The sequence below is a fragment of the Dipodomys spectabilis genome, unplaced genomic scaffold (assembly GCF_019054845.1).
Source record: "Dipodomys spectabilis isolate Male_0828 unplaced genomic scaffold, ASM1905484v1 ptg000043l, whole genome shotgun sequence".
In the NCBI taxonomy this organism is placed as follows: Eukaryota; Metazoa; Chordata; class Mammalia; order Rodentia; family Heteromyidae; genus Dipodomys; species Dipodomys spectabilis.
In genome coordinates, this window is record NW_024870720.1 from 30,156,515 (window position 1) to 30,170,143 (window position 13,629).

At 39.6% G+C, this 13,629-nt stretch overlaps 1 protein-coding gene across 1 annotated transcript; it reads right to left on the reverse strand.

Annotated features, from left to right (window-relative positions):
- Positions 1–10,092: 10,092 nt before the first annotated feature.
- Positions 10,093–12,739, reverse strand: Cxcl10 (C-X-C motif chemokine ligand 10). The gene is made up of 4 exons (XM_042678218.1): positions 12,635–12,739; positions 12,004–12,130; positions 11,710–11,796; positions 10,093–11,015 (listed from the first exon to the last, which is right to left on the reverse strand). The coding sequence occupies exons 1-4, from the start codon at positions 12,693–12,695 to the stop codon at positions 10,997–10,999; spliced, it is 294 nt and encodes a 97-aa protein (XP_042534152.1). The 5' UTR covers positions 12,696–12,739; the 3' UTR covers positions 10,093–10,996.
- Positions 12,740–13,629: the final 890 nt, after the last annotated feature.

The following is a 13,629-nucleotide window of genomic DNA, read 5'->3' on the forward strand; positions in this document are numbered from 1 at the left end:
CATTAGTTGTGTGGGGTTATGTGATTGGTTGGCGATTTGCGGGTGAATCCTGCATTAAATTGCTTCTTGCTAGAGTTGGGGGGTTAACCGGTCAGGGTGGTCTGACCTCTTGGTCTGTGCTAATACTGTTACATTGTCTTGGAGCAGGCTCTCCTGCAATAAACAGATGACAGATATTTTCCTTATAGTTTTCTTACTGCTGAACTTATTTTTGGTCTCTCATCCCCCCCCCCCCCCCCACCTTTTCACAAAAGACTGGCAAGTTCCTGTCCCTTACAAGGTAGCTAGTCATGGACATTAGGCATGCTTACAAACTATCTTCCCATGACCTCCTGGCTCTGACCAATTTTTAAAGGGCCACGCACAAATGACTCTAGGATCTGACATTATTTCTTCCATCCAAGCAGTGGCTTACTGCCTCTGGATGCTCCTCCATTGCTTTTGTTCCAGGAGTGTCTTCTCCACACTGGGAAAAATGCCTGATTGGCATTTCCCTTAGTTGGTCGCTGGACTTGAACTTGGGTCCTGAGTACTGTCCTTCAGCTCTCCAGCTCAAGGCTAGCACTCTGCCACTTTGAGCCCCAAAGCAACTCTGCTTGCTCTTTCAGCACTCTGCTGGCTGAATAGAGGTGACAGTCTCACAGGGACCTTTTTCTACTTCGAACCAGTTTGCAGATCAATGAGTCTCATAAAAGGCCACTTTACTCCAATTAAAAGCAACAAGGTGGTCAAAATAGAAGTAGCTTTTAAGCATGCTCTTACCTGAAACTTATTAAGAGCCAAAGTTATATCTGGCAAACTTACAAGAATCCTGGCATCTTTCTGTGCGCCTGCTGGAACTGTTACAAAAAACCTACAAGAGCAAACTGAAATAGCATTTAAGCAATTATTTTGTTAATCCTAATTTTTCCTTTGTGCACTTTGAGGCAAATGTTAAGAACAATTACACTTTTAAACTTTGTATCCAGAAATCCATTACTAATTTTCTTTAAGCTTCTTATTAATCTCTCAATATTTTATACTTTAGTTTTCATTTGCATTTTGAGAAGATCCCTTGAAATCTTGAGGCTAGGTGTCACTTATTAATCTCTCAATATTTTATACTTTAGTTTTCATTTGCATTTTGAGAAGATCCCTTGAAATCTTGAGGCTAGGTGTCACTCATTGCCTCTTGGCTGCATGTTTTAAAACAGATACACATTAAAACTTTTGAACTCAAATGACAGTTTTTCCTTAATGCAAGAATTACAATCACCACCACTGTACCAAGAAGCTAGACTTAACACCTTTATGCCTTTATGGATATTTATCCAATTACAGAATATCATTGAGAGCAAATAATATTATACAGATAAACTTTTTTAACCCTTTTTTTCTTTTCTTTTTTTGCCGGTCATGGGGCCTGAACTCTGCGTCTGGGTGCTGTCCCTCAGCTCTTCAGCTCAAGGCTAGCGCTCTACCACTGGAGCGACAGCGCCACTTCCGGGTTTTTCTGCTTATGTGGTGCTGAGGAGTCGAACCAGGGCCTCATGCATGCAAGGCAAGCGCTCTACCACTGAGCCACCTTCCCAGCCCTTAACCCTTTTTTTTAAGGCCTTTTAAATTTTACTACATTCAAGGGGCAGTTTTAGCAATACCAATCAGATCATCACATCACTCATTTTTACCATCATGTTTCCAGTGTCTATCTGCAGGGAAAAGGGACAGGACAAAGATGGGCCACTTGGCCCCTCCTATGGAATGGGCACGCACCCAGTCTGACTCTAGGGTTAGATGAACTGCCTTTGTGCCAGCTTGTCCTCTTTCACCCTGTGTGGACTCCTCCCAGGGCCTGTCCCACTATCTGTGGACTTCCCCCAGGGCCTGTTCCACCATCTGTGGATTCCTCCCAGGGCCCGTCCCACCATGCATGACCAGCTGAACTGCACTTCTGCCTGTTCACCCCTCACCCCTAAAGATAGGTCTTCTGTTGGCTTCTAAGTTTTTCCCTTTTCTTTTCTCTTGATTCTTGAACGAAATACACAGTTTTAGACAGACAAAACAGGTAAAGTCTTTGACAGTGTTAAACTAACCTTTACATTTAAATTTCTAATACTTATCCCCATATTTTAGCAGAGGGAATTGAATCCTAAACAGCCAATGCCTTTTTGTTAAGCCACATAACTTGATTACAGTGTAAACAGCCTTATGCTTTCTAAAATACCAGATTTTCTAATTTTCAAGTTAATCCTTAAAAAGCCTTTTAAAACAATGTGAAAATTCTTTAAAAATTTTTGGTAATGTCCAAACCTCATAACCTTTTGAATTTTAAACTTAAGCTCACCCAATTGTTACAGCATGCTGACAGTTTTTATCTTGAACATGTTCACACACATACAAAACACACAGATCTTAAAGCACGCAAAAATGAAAATCAGTTGTACATACATTTTTTAAAGTTTTTAAACACAGATTTAAGACAAGATTTCTTTTAAACTAAGAACCTTTGTTGAGCTTCATTTTCCCAGGGCTTGCTTGTTTAGCAAGGCATTTCACCAGTTGGTCTTTTGAATCCCTTCTGTTGGAGAAAGGCTGGGGGTCACCTGTAACCATAAAGTGGCTTGATTTTTTATCCAGTTTTAGACAAGAGCACTTTACAAATTGTTACATTGTCAGGACAGCTGAAAAGTCAAAACCAGGCACACAGCCTTCAACACCCTCCCCTCTGGCAGCCTCTACAAGGAGAAAATGCAGCCTGAGATTTAAAGGGAACCAAACTAATCCAGCAAGCTTCCATGCCTCCCGGGGAGGGGGAGATAGCATGTCTGAGACCAAGCCCAGCCCGAGGCTGGAACTTTTATTCCCCAAGAGATGTTCAAATAAATAACAAAAACACAAATAAACATAAAACCCAAGGATTCACATTTAAAACTGGTACCAATTCTAAAATAGAACTAGACAAGACTATATAACAGAAGGCTGAGTTGGGGACTAATGGGATTTTTTCTTTTAGATTTCTGCAAACGTTGACCCAGGGGCCTTCCGGGGTGAAGGAGAATTCCCAGTCATCTTGGGGCAAGGGAAATGAGTCCCTAGCAGCCATCCCCTCAGACTGGCGGATTCTCCCCCATGCTTAAACCCCCTCCCCAAGGTCCGAGGGTAAGATTTTTTTTTTATTGTGAAAATACTGTACAGAGGGGTTACAATTACATGGGCAAGCATTGTTGCTTCCTCCTTTGTTTCCTCTTCCCATCCCTTCCCATCTCCCTCTCCTCCCCCAGGCTAAGATCTTGATGGAACCACTCAACACTACAGAATGTAATTAGTTTCCCTTTTCTGACCTCCACACTTAAGTCCTGTCCTCTCCTTTTAACCTCTTTAAAATGGTCAGTCAAAAGTGAAAGGGGAGTGGTTCGAGTCTGTTCTCAAACGTCTGTCACATAGAAATATAAAGCAACCAAGAGACACAAAAGCAAAAAGACACACAAAAAGAAATTCCTCCTGTCAACCCCAGGCAAATACCAAAGGGGGACGTCAGCTTCACGCTGCACAGTGGGAGCAACCGCTTCGACCCTGTCAGAATTCTCAGAGCAAGAAGCCCACGCTCCTGCTCCTCCAGAGCGAGGAGTTCACCCTCTCCAGATTGAGGAGTTTATACTCCTCCAGATTGAGGGAGGTTATACCCCTCCAGAAGGGCCTGGAACATCTTCCAGGACCCACAGCTAGCTGGCACCTAATAACACGCCTGCCTAGGTGCATCAGCCTATTCAGAGTTATAGATTTCGGGCCCTTTAAACAGAACAATAGCACTACACACAGATTAGACTAACGAGACTCACCGATCAGTGTCCGACTCTCCGATTCAGGATCCCTGACTCTGGGAGATCCCGGACAAGCCCCCATGCTATAGTACCAGGCTGTAGACCCCTCCAAAGACCACCAGGGAGCCGTCTCTCATGTAAATGCATGAGAGTCATTTATTACAACTCGAGCCAGACTCACAAATCTTCCCTGATCCAGCAGGTCCAAAATGTGAGCCCCGACCCCTTGTCCAGCAGGGATTTGATAAGGAATGTGAAGCAGAGGGAGGGGTCATTGGTTGTGTGGGGTTATGTGATTGGTTGGTGATTTGCGGGTGAATCCTGCACTAAATTGCTTCTTGCTAGAGTGGAGGGGTTAACTGGTCAGGGTGGTCTGTGCTGATACTGTTACATTGTCTTGGAGCAGGCTCTCCTGCAGTAAACAGATGACAGATGTTTTCCTTATAGTTACTGCCGAACTTATTTTTGGTCTCTCATATGTATAAGCATTGTCACTGAACAGTACCTATTAACTAATCTTATTTTACATAAACATTCATTGTGTCTGCATAGTATGTGTGTGTGTGTGTGTGTGTGTGTGTGTGTGTGTGTCTGTGTATGTACACCAATCTTGGGGCTCTTGAACTCAGGGTTTGGGTACAGTCACTGAGTTTTCCCCCCCAGTCCTGGGGCTTGAACTCAGGGCCTGGACTCTGTCCTTGAGCCTCTCTGTGCTCAAGGCTAGTGCTTTACTTGAGCCACAGAGCCGCTTCTGCCTTTTACTGTTTATGTGGTACTGAGGAATTGAACCCTAGGTTTCATGCATGCTAGGCAAGCACTCTACCACCAAGCCACATTCTAGCCCTCCCTTAGATTTTTTTTTGCTCAAGACTAGTGCTCTCCCACTCAAGCCACAGCTCTTCTTCAGAGTGTGTGTGCGTGTGTGCGTGTGTGTGTGTGTGTGTGTGTGTGTGATTCATTGGAGATAAAAGTCTCATGGACTTTCCTGCCCTGGGTGGCTTTGAACCACAGTCCTCAGATCTCAGCCTTCTGAGTAGCTCGCATTACAGACATGAGCCACTGTCGCCTAGCTGCTCACATATTTTTAAATCATTCTTTATATTTCTGGTTTGCTTATTCTTAATTCTAGGCATTTGGGTTGTTTTCTGATATGTCAGGAATGTCTCAATCCATTTATTTATTTATTTAAAAAGGATGTACTTTCTTAATGCCAGATTTGGTGATATGTGCTTGTAGTTCTATTACGTAGTGGCTGACACCAGAGGATTACTTGAACCCAGGTGTTTGGGGCCAACCTGGGCAACATAAGTGAGACCTTAAGAAACAAGGTTTTTACTTAAGATTTTTAACTTCATTGGAACTACAAAGAAAAAATATTTCTGTAATATTTTGATAAGTAATGTGCCAGAAAGATTAATTGCATATTGACAGTTTATGCCTACTTAATACTTATATAGTGAGTCCACTTTCTCAAAATCAGTTGTCCAGTGGGAGAGATACTGATAACTTGTAGTGGATGCCTGAGATTATGTGTAGTACCAAACACTATATTTTTCCTCTATATACATGCACAAATATATAGTTAATTTATCATTAGCCACTATAAAATATTGAAAGCAACACTAAAATAAAATAACCATAATATGCTGTAATAAAAGGTACATGATTATAATGTCTTTGTTCTTTTTATCCTGGTAAAATTGCGTAAAAAGTGAAACTGTAATATTATAAACGCCAATTCTTTACTTATCTTGAATAGAAAGCAAATCCATTCGTAGTTAAAACATCTGCTTTTATTTTGTTACCTTAGTTTCTTACTTTAAAAAATTGTGTGTGTGTATATATATATATATATATATATATATATATATAAGATATGGCTGAATTGTGTTCCCTCAAAATCCTTGGGTTGCAGTTATAATCTCTAGTGTTCTTAGAATGTGACTGTATTTAGAGTTGGGGACTTTAAGAAAGTAATTAAGTTAGAATGAGGCCCCTGCAGCCTTGAGGAAGCCTAGCCATTGAGTTTACAATGGAAAGATGCCAGACCATTTGTCTTAAGTATGCTTGAAAAGGTAAAGGATACCAAAGAGCTAAAAAAAAAAAAAAGAAAAAGGTAAAACGAGAATATCAATTAAAAGGTAAAAATTACTAAAATAGAATAAAATTAAAATTCTGGATCTAAAAATGATAAAACTAAATGAAGAAAAAAATCAGCTGAGGGGTTCAATGGGAGTTTTGAATAATCAGAAGGAAGAAATCTTTCCATTTCCTAACAGATGGGGCAGCATCATTCTTTCTGATGGAAGCAGAGAATTCTAGTGTGTGTGTGTGTGTGTGTGTGTGTGTGTGTGTGTGTGTGTGTGTATCACATTTTCTTTCTTTTTTTTTGGTTGGTTGTGGGGCCTGAACTCTGGTCCTGGGTGCTGTCCCTCAGCTCTTCAGCTCAAGGCTAGTGCTCTACCACTTGAGCCACAGTGCCACTTCTGTTTTTTTCTGCTTATGTGGTGCTGATGAATTGAATCCAGGGCCTCATTCATGCAAGGCAAGCGCTCTACCACTAAGCCACCTTTCCATCCCCATGTATCACATTTTCTTGATCTATTCATCTACTGAGGGGCATCTGGGTTGGTTCCATATCTTAGCTATGGTAAATAATGCTGCGATAAACATAGTTGTGCTGGTAGCTTTAGTATGGCCTTGTTTATGATCATTTGGGTAAATGCTCAGAAGTGGGATTGCTGAGGCATAGAGGAGCTCTATGTGTGGAGTCTTTAGAGGAACCTCCATACTTCTTTCCATAGTGGTTGAACTAGTTTGTACTCCTACCAACAGTGCAGTACCGTTCCCTTTTGGCCACATCCCCTCCAGCATCTGTTGTAATTAGATTTCTTGATTATAGACATTCTAACTGGCGTGAGGTGGAATCTCAATGTTGTTTTGATTTGCATTTCTTTTATGGCCAGAGACGTTGAGCATTTCTTCATGTGTCTATTGGCCATTCTTATTTCCTCTTCAATGAAGACAGACCCAAAAAATATAGGTCCCATGGTTTCCCTTATTTGCAATAATTAATGTACATCTAGGATAATCTTATCAGATGAGCAGAAAAGCTCAAAGCTATGTACATATGACCATATAAGATGATGCTAAGTGAAATGAGCCCCAAGACATGGACACAGAGTTTTTCTTTGTTGTTGTTCCTTTTAATGTACTGTGTGATTTTTTTTGTTTCTTTTGTGTGTTTTTCTCCCTATGGTATATCCCTTGTTGTCACTGTGTATGATTTTGGTACCCTGCATCTTGTATACACATTTATCTAATTAGGGAAGGGGAGGGGAATAACAAAATGCCGAAACAAGGACACAGGATGACCCATTGCAATAATGATACTCACAAGATCTCTGTTGGAAATGAACTTTACAACCTTGTGGAGGGGGCAGAAGTGTGGGTGGTAAGGGAGGGATAGTAGAAGAAAAACAAAGGATGGGGGGTAACAATGCTCCAAAGAATTGCACTCATTACCTTACTCATGTAACCATAACCCCTCTGTACAGCATCTTTACAATAAAATAAAATTAATAAAAATATGAAGAAAGAAATCTGAAAATTTGAAAGAGGGGGTAATTGAAATTATTGTGTCTGAGAAGCAGAAAGAGAAACTAATGAACAAAAGTAAACAGAGCCTTCTGTGGAATATCATCAGGTAGAGCAGTATGTATATACTGTGAGTTTTGAAAAGGACAAGAGGGAGATAGGCAGAAGGTGTATTCACAGAAATAATTACCCCAAACTTCCTAAATCTAATGAAAGAAACAGTTCTATATACCCCAAAAGTTCAATGAACTTCAAGCAAGAGAAACACAGATATATCAAGATACATAATAGTCAAAGTTTCAAAACCCAGATGAAGAGAATCCTGACAACAGGAGAGAAGTGATTCTTCATACATAACAGACCCTCAAGATTAGTAGCTGCGACTCCTGAGTGGCTAGGATTATAGGTGTGAGCCACCTGTGAGCCCAGGTGCTGGGTTTCCTGTAAGGATTTAAAAGATCACAAATGAGCCTGAGTATCTTTTCATATTTGGAGCTTATGCCTTTTTCTTCTGTGAAAAGTCTTCTTCTTCTTCTTCTTCTTCTTCTTCTTCTTCTTCTTCTTCTTCTTCTTCTTCTTCTTCTTCTTCTTCTTCTTCTTCTTCCTCTTCCTCTTCCTCTTCCTCTTCCTCTTCCTCTTCCTCTTCCTCTTTTTCTTCCTCTTCTTCCCTCCTCCTCCTCCTCCTCCTCCTCCTCATCCTCCATCATCATCGTCATGGGGCTTGAACTCTGGGCCTGGGCGCTGTCCCTCAGCTCTTCAGCTCAAGGCTAGCGCTCTACCACTTGCACCATAGTGCCACTTCCAGTTTGCTGGTGGTTTATTGGAGATAAGAATTTCATGGCTGCAGGATCAAGAAAACAAAAGTATATCCTAGCACAGAAGTAGTTTGATGAAAACAATGGCATCTCAGATTAGGGAAGAATAAGTAGGGCCTGCAGTGGGTGATGTTAGCACACCAGTCTGTTCTTCATCTCAGGCTGATGCTCATCATCATTCTTTAAATGAGCATACATTCCAAACCAAAATTCTACAACTTCATTCCAAGATGCTTTATTTCAGATCTGTATTTATACTCCCCAAGTTTACTAGCCATCTTTTTTTCTTTTTTGTCGGTCGTGAAGCTTGAACTCTGGGCTTGGGCGCTGTTCCTGCACTCTTCAGCTCAAGGCGAGCACTCTACTGCTTGAGCCACAGCACCACTTCTGGTTTTCTATAGTGGTTTATTGGAGATAAGAGTCTCTTGGACTTTCCTGCCTGGGCTGGCTTTGAACCACGATCCTCACATCTCAGCCTCCTGAGTAGCTAGAATTACAGGCGTGAGCCACCGACGCCCAGCTTTTACCAGCCATCTTGAACATTCACTATCTACCTGTGGTCCTTTTTATTCCACAAATGTTCATGTTCATTTTCTTTCTACTTATTTGTAATTAGATCTTAGAAAGATAAGTGCCCTTCTATCCATAAGCTTGGTATCTGTTCTCTTGCTGCACTAAGATTAGTCTAATTCGAGAAAGTGAATCTGGGGGGAGGGCAGCCTGAAAAATTAAAGATAAATTGGAGTATAAAAAAAAAGCCATCCCCTGCTGGCTTTGAATCATGATCCTCAGGTCTCAGCCTTCAGAGTAGCTAAGATTGCAGATGTAAGCCACTGACTCCTGGCTTCACTTCTTTTTTTTTTAATTTTAGTTTTTATTGTAAAGTTGAAATACAGAGGGGCTACAGTTACATAAGTCAGGTACTAAGCACATTTCCTTTTTTAAAAAAATGTTATCTTTAAGTAGTTGTACAAAGAAGTTCCCATTCTATACAACAGTATATGAATACAAAGTGTCTGATAACCCACCCCTTCTCTCACTTTTTTTTTTCTTCTTTTTTTTTTTTAAATTGAGATTAGGTGATTACATAAATTTCACATATTTCACAGTATTGTGGAATAGTGATACTTAAAGTCACAAACACATTTCAACCTTCACAAGGCAAATTGTCATTATCATGGTCTATAAAGTTTGTGAATTTTATGAGTTTTGACAATACAATTTTTCTTCCACATCAGGTGATATTTACATTTCTTTCCTTTTGCTTAGTGTAAACTGTTCCCTCTTTCAAGTACATTTTTTTGAACAGTGCTACCCCCTCCCTCATTTTTTTCTTATTCACTTCTGTTTCCTATTTTTCAACTGGTTTCCTATATATATTTATATATATGTATATTTAATTTATTGGAATATATATATATATATTCTAGGCACTAAAAGTTTGCCAACTAGTTGTATTACAGATGTCTTCCCAATAACTGTTGTGGAGGTAAGGGAGTAGTAGTGCAGAATGGCTTCATGTTGGGGAACTGAATGGAGGATGATGCATTAACACTAGGAAATAAACTAGAGGAGAAGAAACAGATCTAAGGAAGAGAAAGGAGTTTAAAGCATTTTGGAATTTGAAGTTGTTTTGGAATACTCAGATGGAGGTGTCTTCTAGAAACTTGGCTATAGAGTTGGATGATCATAACAAGTTCCCTAATACCACATCAATCAGGTAGGAATTTTATATGAGGGGCCTTCCAGGAGACTGGAGTCAGAAGGAGTATGGCAGTTCTCCAGCTCAGTTGTCCTCTACCCATTCCAACTTCTCCAGGACATTGACACTCCAATCTAGGAAGTAAATGCCTCTGTCAAATAACACAAGATACCCCATCTTAATTAATAATTACTTTATTACTTTTTTGACCTTTCAATATTTACGTGTTCCTTCTTAATATCTGCACACATTTTTAAGTTTTAATTTCAGTTTATTTTTGTTAAATTTTAGATCAAAGTATATTGTTAATACACAAAATACATAAATAGTATGTACAGAATCATAAAGTGAATGCACTCAATATGGCTGCCATTACAACTTTGCACACATTTTTTGAAAACTGTTCAGCACATTTGTCTCAATATTTAAAACTGGATCTAGATTTTAAAACTTCTTCAGTTACTTGCATATAACTTAATTACACAGATTAGTTTAAATACAATGAAAATAATGTAAGAAAAATAGAGCTAAGAATTCTACTGTGTACAGTCTTTCACTGAATATTTCTATGTACATCTCCACACACTTCTAGCTTCCTGTATGTGTTTAGAATTACCTGTCTATAACCACTGGAAGAACATGGGTTCCCTGGAAGGATCCAGTAGAAGCCAATGAAGTATTTTTTAAAAGCAGTTGCATTATTACTTGGGTTGCATACCTCTTAGTTTTATTTGAGAGTTGAATAACTCTGATAAACCCAGAGGAGAACACAATTCTTTAGCAACTCTTCGAAGTAAGGAGAGTGTCAGGACTTGGCACATTTGCTCAGAATATTGCACTTCAGCATAGCTTATGGAGTGATAGAGTTACTACTGGACTTGTTCAAGATGATGAACCATCTGCTTTCCTACAAGAGTAGTAGCAGCTAATTTGGTGAGTGTGGATGGTCATCTTTTAGGAGAACTGCAAACCAGGGACAATTAGGTTTTGGCATCCATTCTACGCAGGGTAGTCATGGGAGAAGCAGCCTCTCTGAGGTCCTCTCTGAGGTATCAGCACTGCAGTGACTTGCTTCTCTCATTTTAAGGAGATCTTTTAGACCTGTAGAAAGAGAAAGTGTATATGTTGAGAATCAAAGACTCTTGTTTCAGTCTTGTTTCTACTTAAAACATACTGAGTTTATAGGGTAACCCATAGATCATAAGGTAAAAGGTTTGGTGAGTTTTCCTGCCACTACACAGTCATCCTACATGAACTGAAGGAGCTGGGTTTTTTGTTTGTTTGCTTTTGGGGTCCAGTCGTGGGGCCTGAACTCTGGGCCTGGGCGCTGTCCCTCAGCTCTTCAGCTCAAGGCTAGCACTCTACCACTTGAGCCACAGCGCCACTTCTGGCTTTCTTTTTTTTCTGCTTATGTGGTGCTGAGGAATCGAACCCAGGGCCTCATGCATGCAAGGCAAGTGCTCTACCACTGAGCCACCTTCCCGGTCCCCTGTTGTGTTTTTTTTTTTTTTTTTTTTTTAAGACCAAACAAGGTTGGGGGAAATTTGGCAGTGTTGCTTGGATAGTTGTAGTTCTATTTCAAGGTTGAGGTTCTTTGCCCCTCCTTTAAACAAGTTCCACACAACAGCACTCTAGGGTGTGTGTGTGTGTGTGTGTGTGTGTGTGTGTGTGTAAATGGAGTTAGAAAAGGGCTTTATGGTGACATATGTTTAAGGATCCCATAGCAAAGGCTGGTATTTCTAACTTCCCATGATTGCCATTTCCTAAAAAGCAGTTTTGGAAGCAGCAGACCTACCTTTCTTTGGTAACATTTTTCAGTAATTTCTTGATGACCTTGGATTCTGGGTTCAAGCATATTTTTTCTCCATTTTTCATAGTAGCACTGTAGAAGTAAATGGTAAAAATATTTAGAATAATGTGGGGACAATCAAACAACATGCACTACACAGTTCCCAAGTCAGACACTTTTTACCCTAGATATTTGTTTGTTATACGTTATTTTAGAATCATCGCAAACCCTTTATTGATCTTTTGTGATTAATATATCAGTACAGCTGGAGAAGTGGTCATCAGATTGGTGTTTACTTACATGACCTCAACTTGTTCACAAGATTTACTTTTAGGAATAATTTCAAGCTTGTCTAAGGACTTTGGAGTAACAGGTCGACTGCTGATCTTGATGCAGCTGCAGCGTATCGTTCTAGAGAGAGGAATTCCTGCAGGAAGACAGGCAGAGCAGAGAAGGTTAGCACAGTGCTTCTTTCTAGGCATTTAATGTAGCCTGAGTAGAACTTAGAGTCTATATCTCATATTGTCACATAGTCTCTTAAATCCCTTGTGTCACAGGTCTGAACAATTTAATGGCTGATGATCTGGAAGAAGGGAATTGCAACTTGCTTGTGATACCCTCCCCTGTGTGCGGTTTATATTATTAAGCTTAGGTAAGGAAGTATCAGTTTCTTATCCTCTCCTTCTTCCCTCCAATTTTTGTTCTCTAACCTAATTTTTATTCCTTTTCCCCTTCTTTCTCTCTCTCATTGTACTTGTTTCTCTCATTTCAGCCATTCATATGAACTATGACCAAAGAGAACTTCTACTTATTTCCCTGTCATTTATAGAAACACAGTGTAGGTCACAAATACATTATTTCTATATTTTTAGAATTTGTACCCAGACAGATTTCTGATTTTATAAATTAACTATCTTTTGATGTTTCTTACCTTGAATCCCATTTAGAGTCAGAATGATAAGGCAGCAAAGAAGAATGCTAGTCCGGTACATGGTGCTGAGATGTGAGGTTCCTCTGTGTTAGGCTTCAGAACGTGCCTTACAAAACACTGAGCTACTATGCAGTATTTATCTGCAAAAGCACTTTCCCTCCCTAGCTATGATTGGATAATATTACAGTTGAGTCAGCAAATCCTGCCACTATTGGGAAGTCTCATGTTGCAAAATCAAACTTTTTTATTGTGTTCTTTGAGTTATGGAAATTCCCTCTGCTTCCTTCTTCTTTTCTTCAATGAGTAAGTTTCACTTTCAAAACCATGAATGATTTCTTGAAAATCAGAATTTTATTGCATATGTACATGGCTTTTTAAATGGAACTTTAAATTTTTATTCTTCATCTCCCATAAAATACCAAGTTAATTTTTAAGTCATAATCCTAAATACAGTTTAAACATGAGTATGTCTTAATACTGTGTTTTGCATCCATCTTAATTTGCAGCAGTAAGATAAGCATAGGTATATTTTACATTGTTTAGTCTTTAGGATTCAGAGGTTTCATACATTGCTATTTGCACCTACAGTTGAAAAAATCCATTTTATTTTATAGATGGATAAAGTAAGTGGATAAAATGAGTAAGTTGCTATTCACATACTCATTTTATTGGGTTATACAAAGTTGTCATGTATTTACTTGTACTATGATGCATTTTTTCAATACTATTTTGATTGTTTTCAGAGGCTGTGTCTCATTTATTGTAGGTAACAGCAAGGTGTATGTGATGTTTAGGAGAGATGATGTAGCTGGGCAGTGCTCTTCATTAAGTGCTGTAAAGCAATAGGGTTGGTCTTCTTTGAAGAAGTCAAGATTCAGAACTAGAAATTTTCTTTTTCTTTCTTTCTTTTTTTTTTGGGGGGGGTGTCCTGTCTTGGGGCCTGAACTCTGGGCCTGGGAACTGTCCCTCAGCAATTCAGCTCAAGGCTAGCGCTC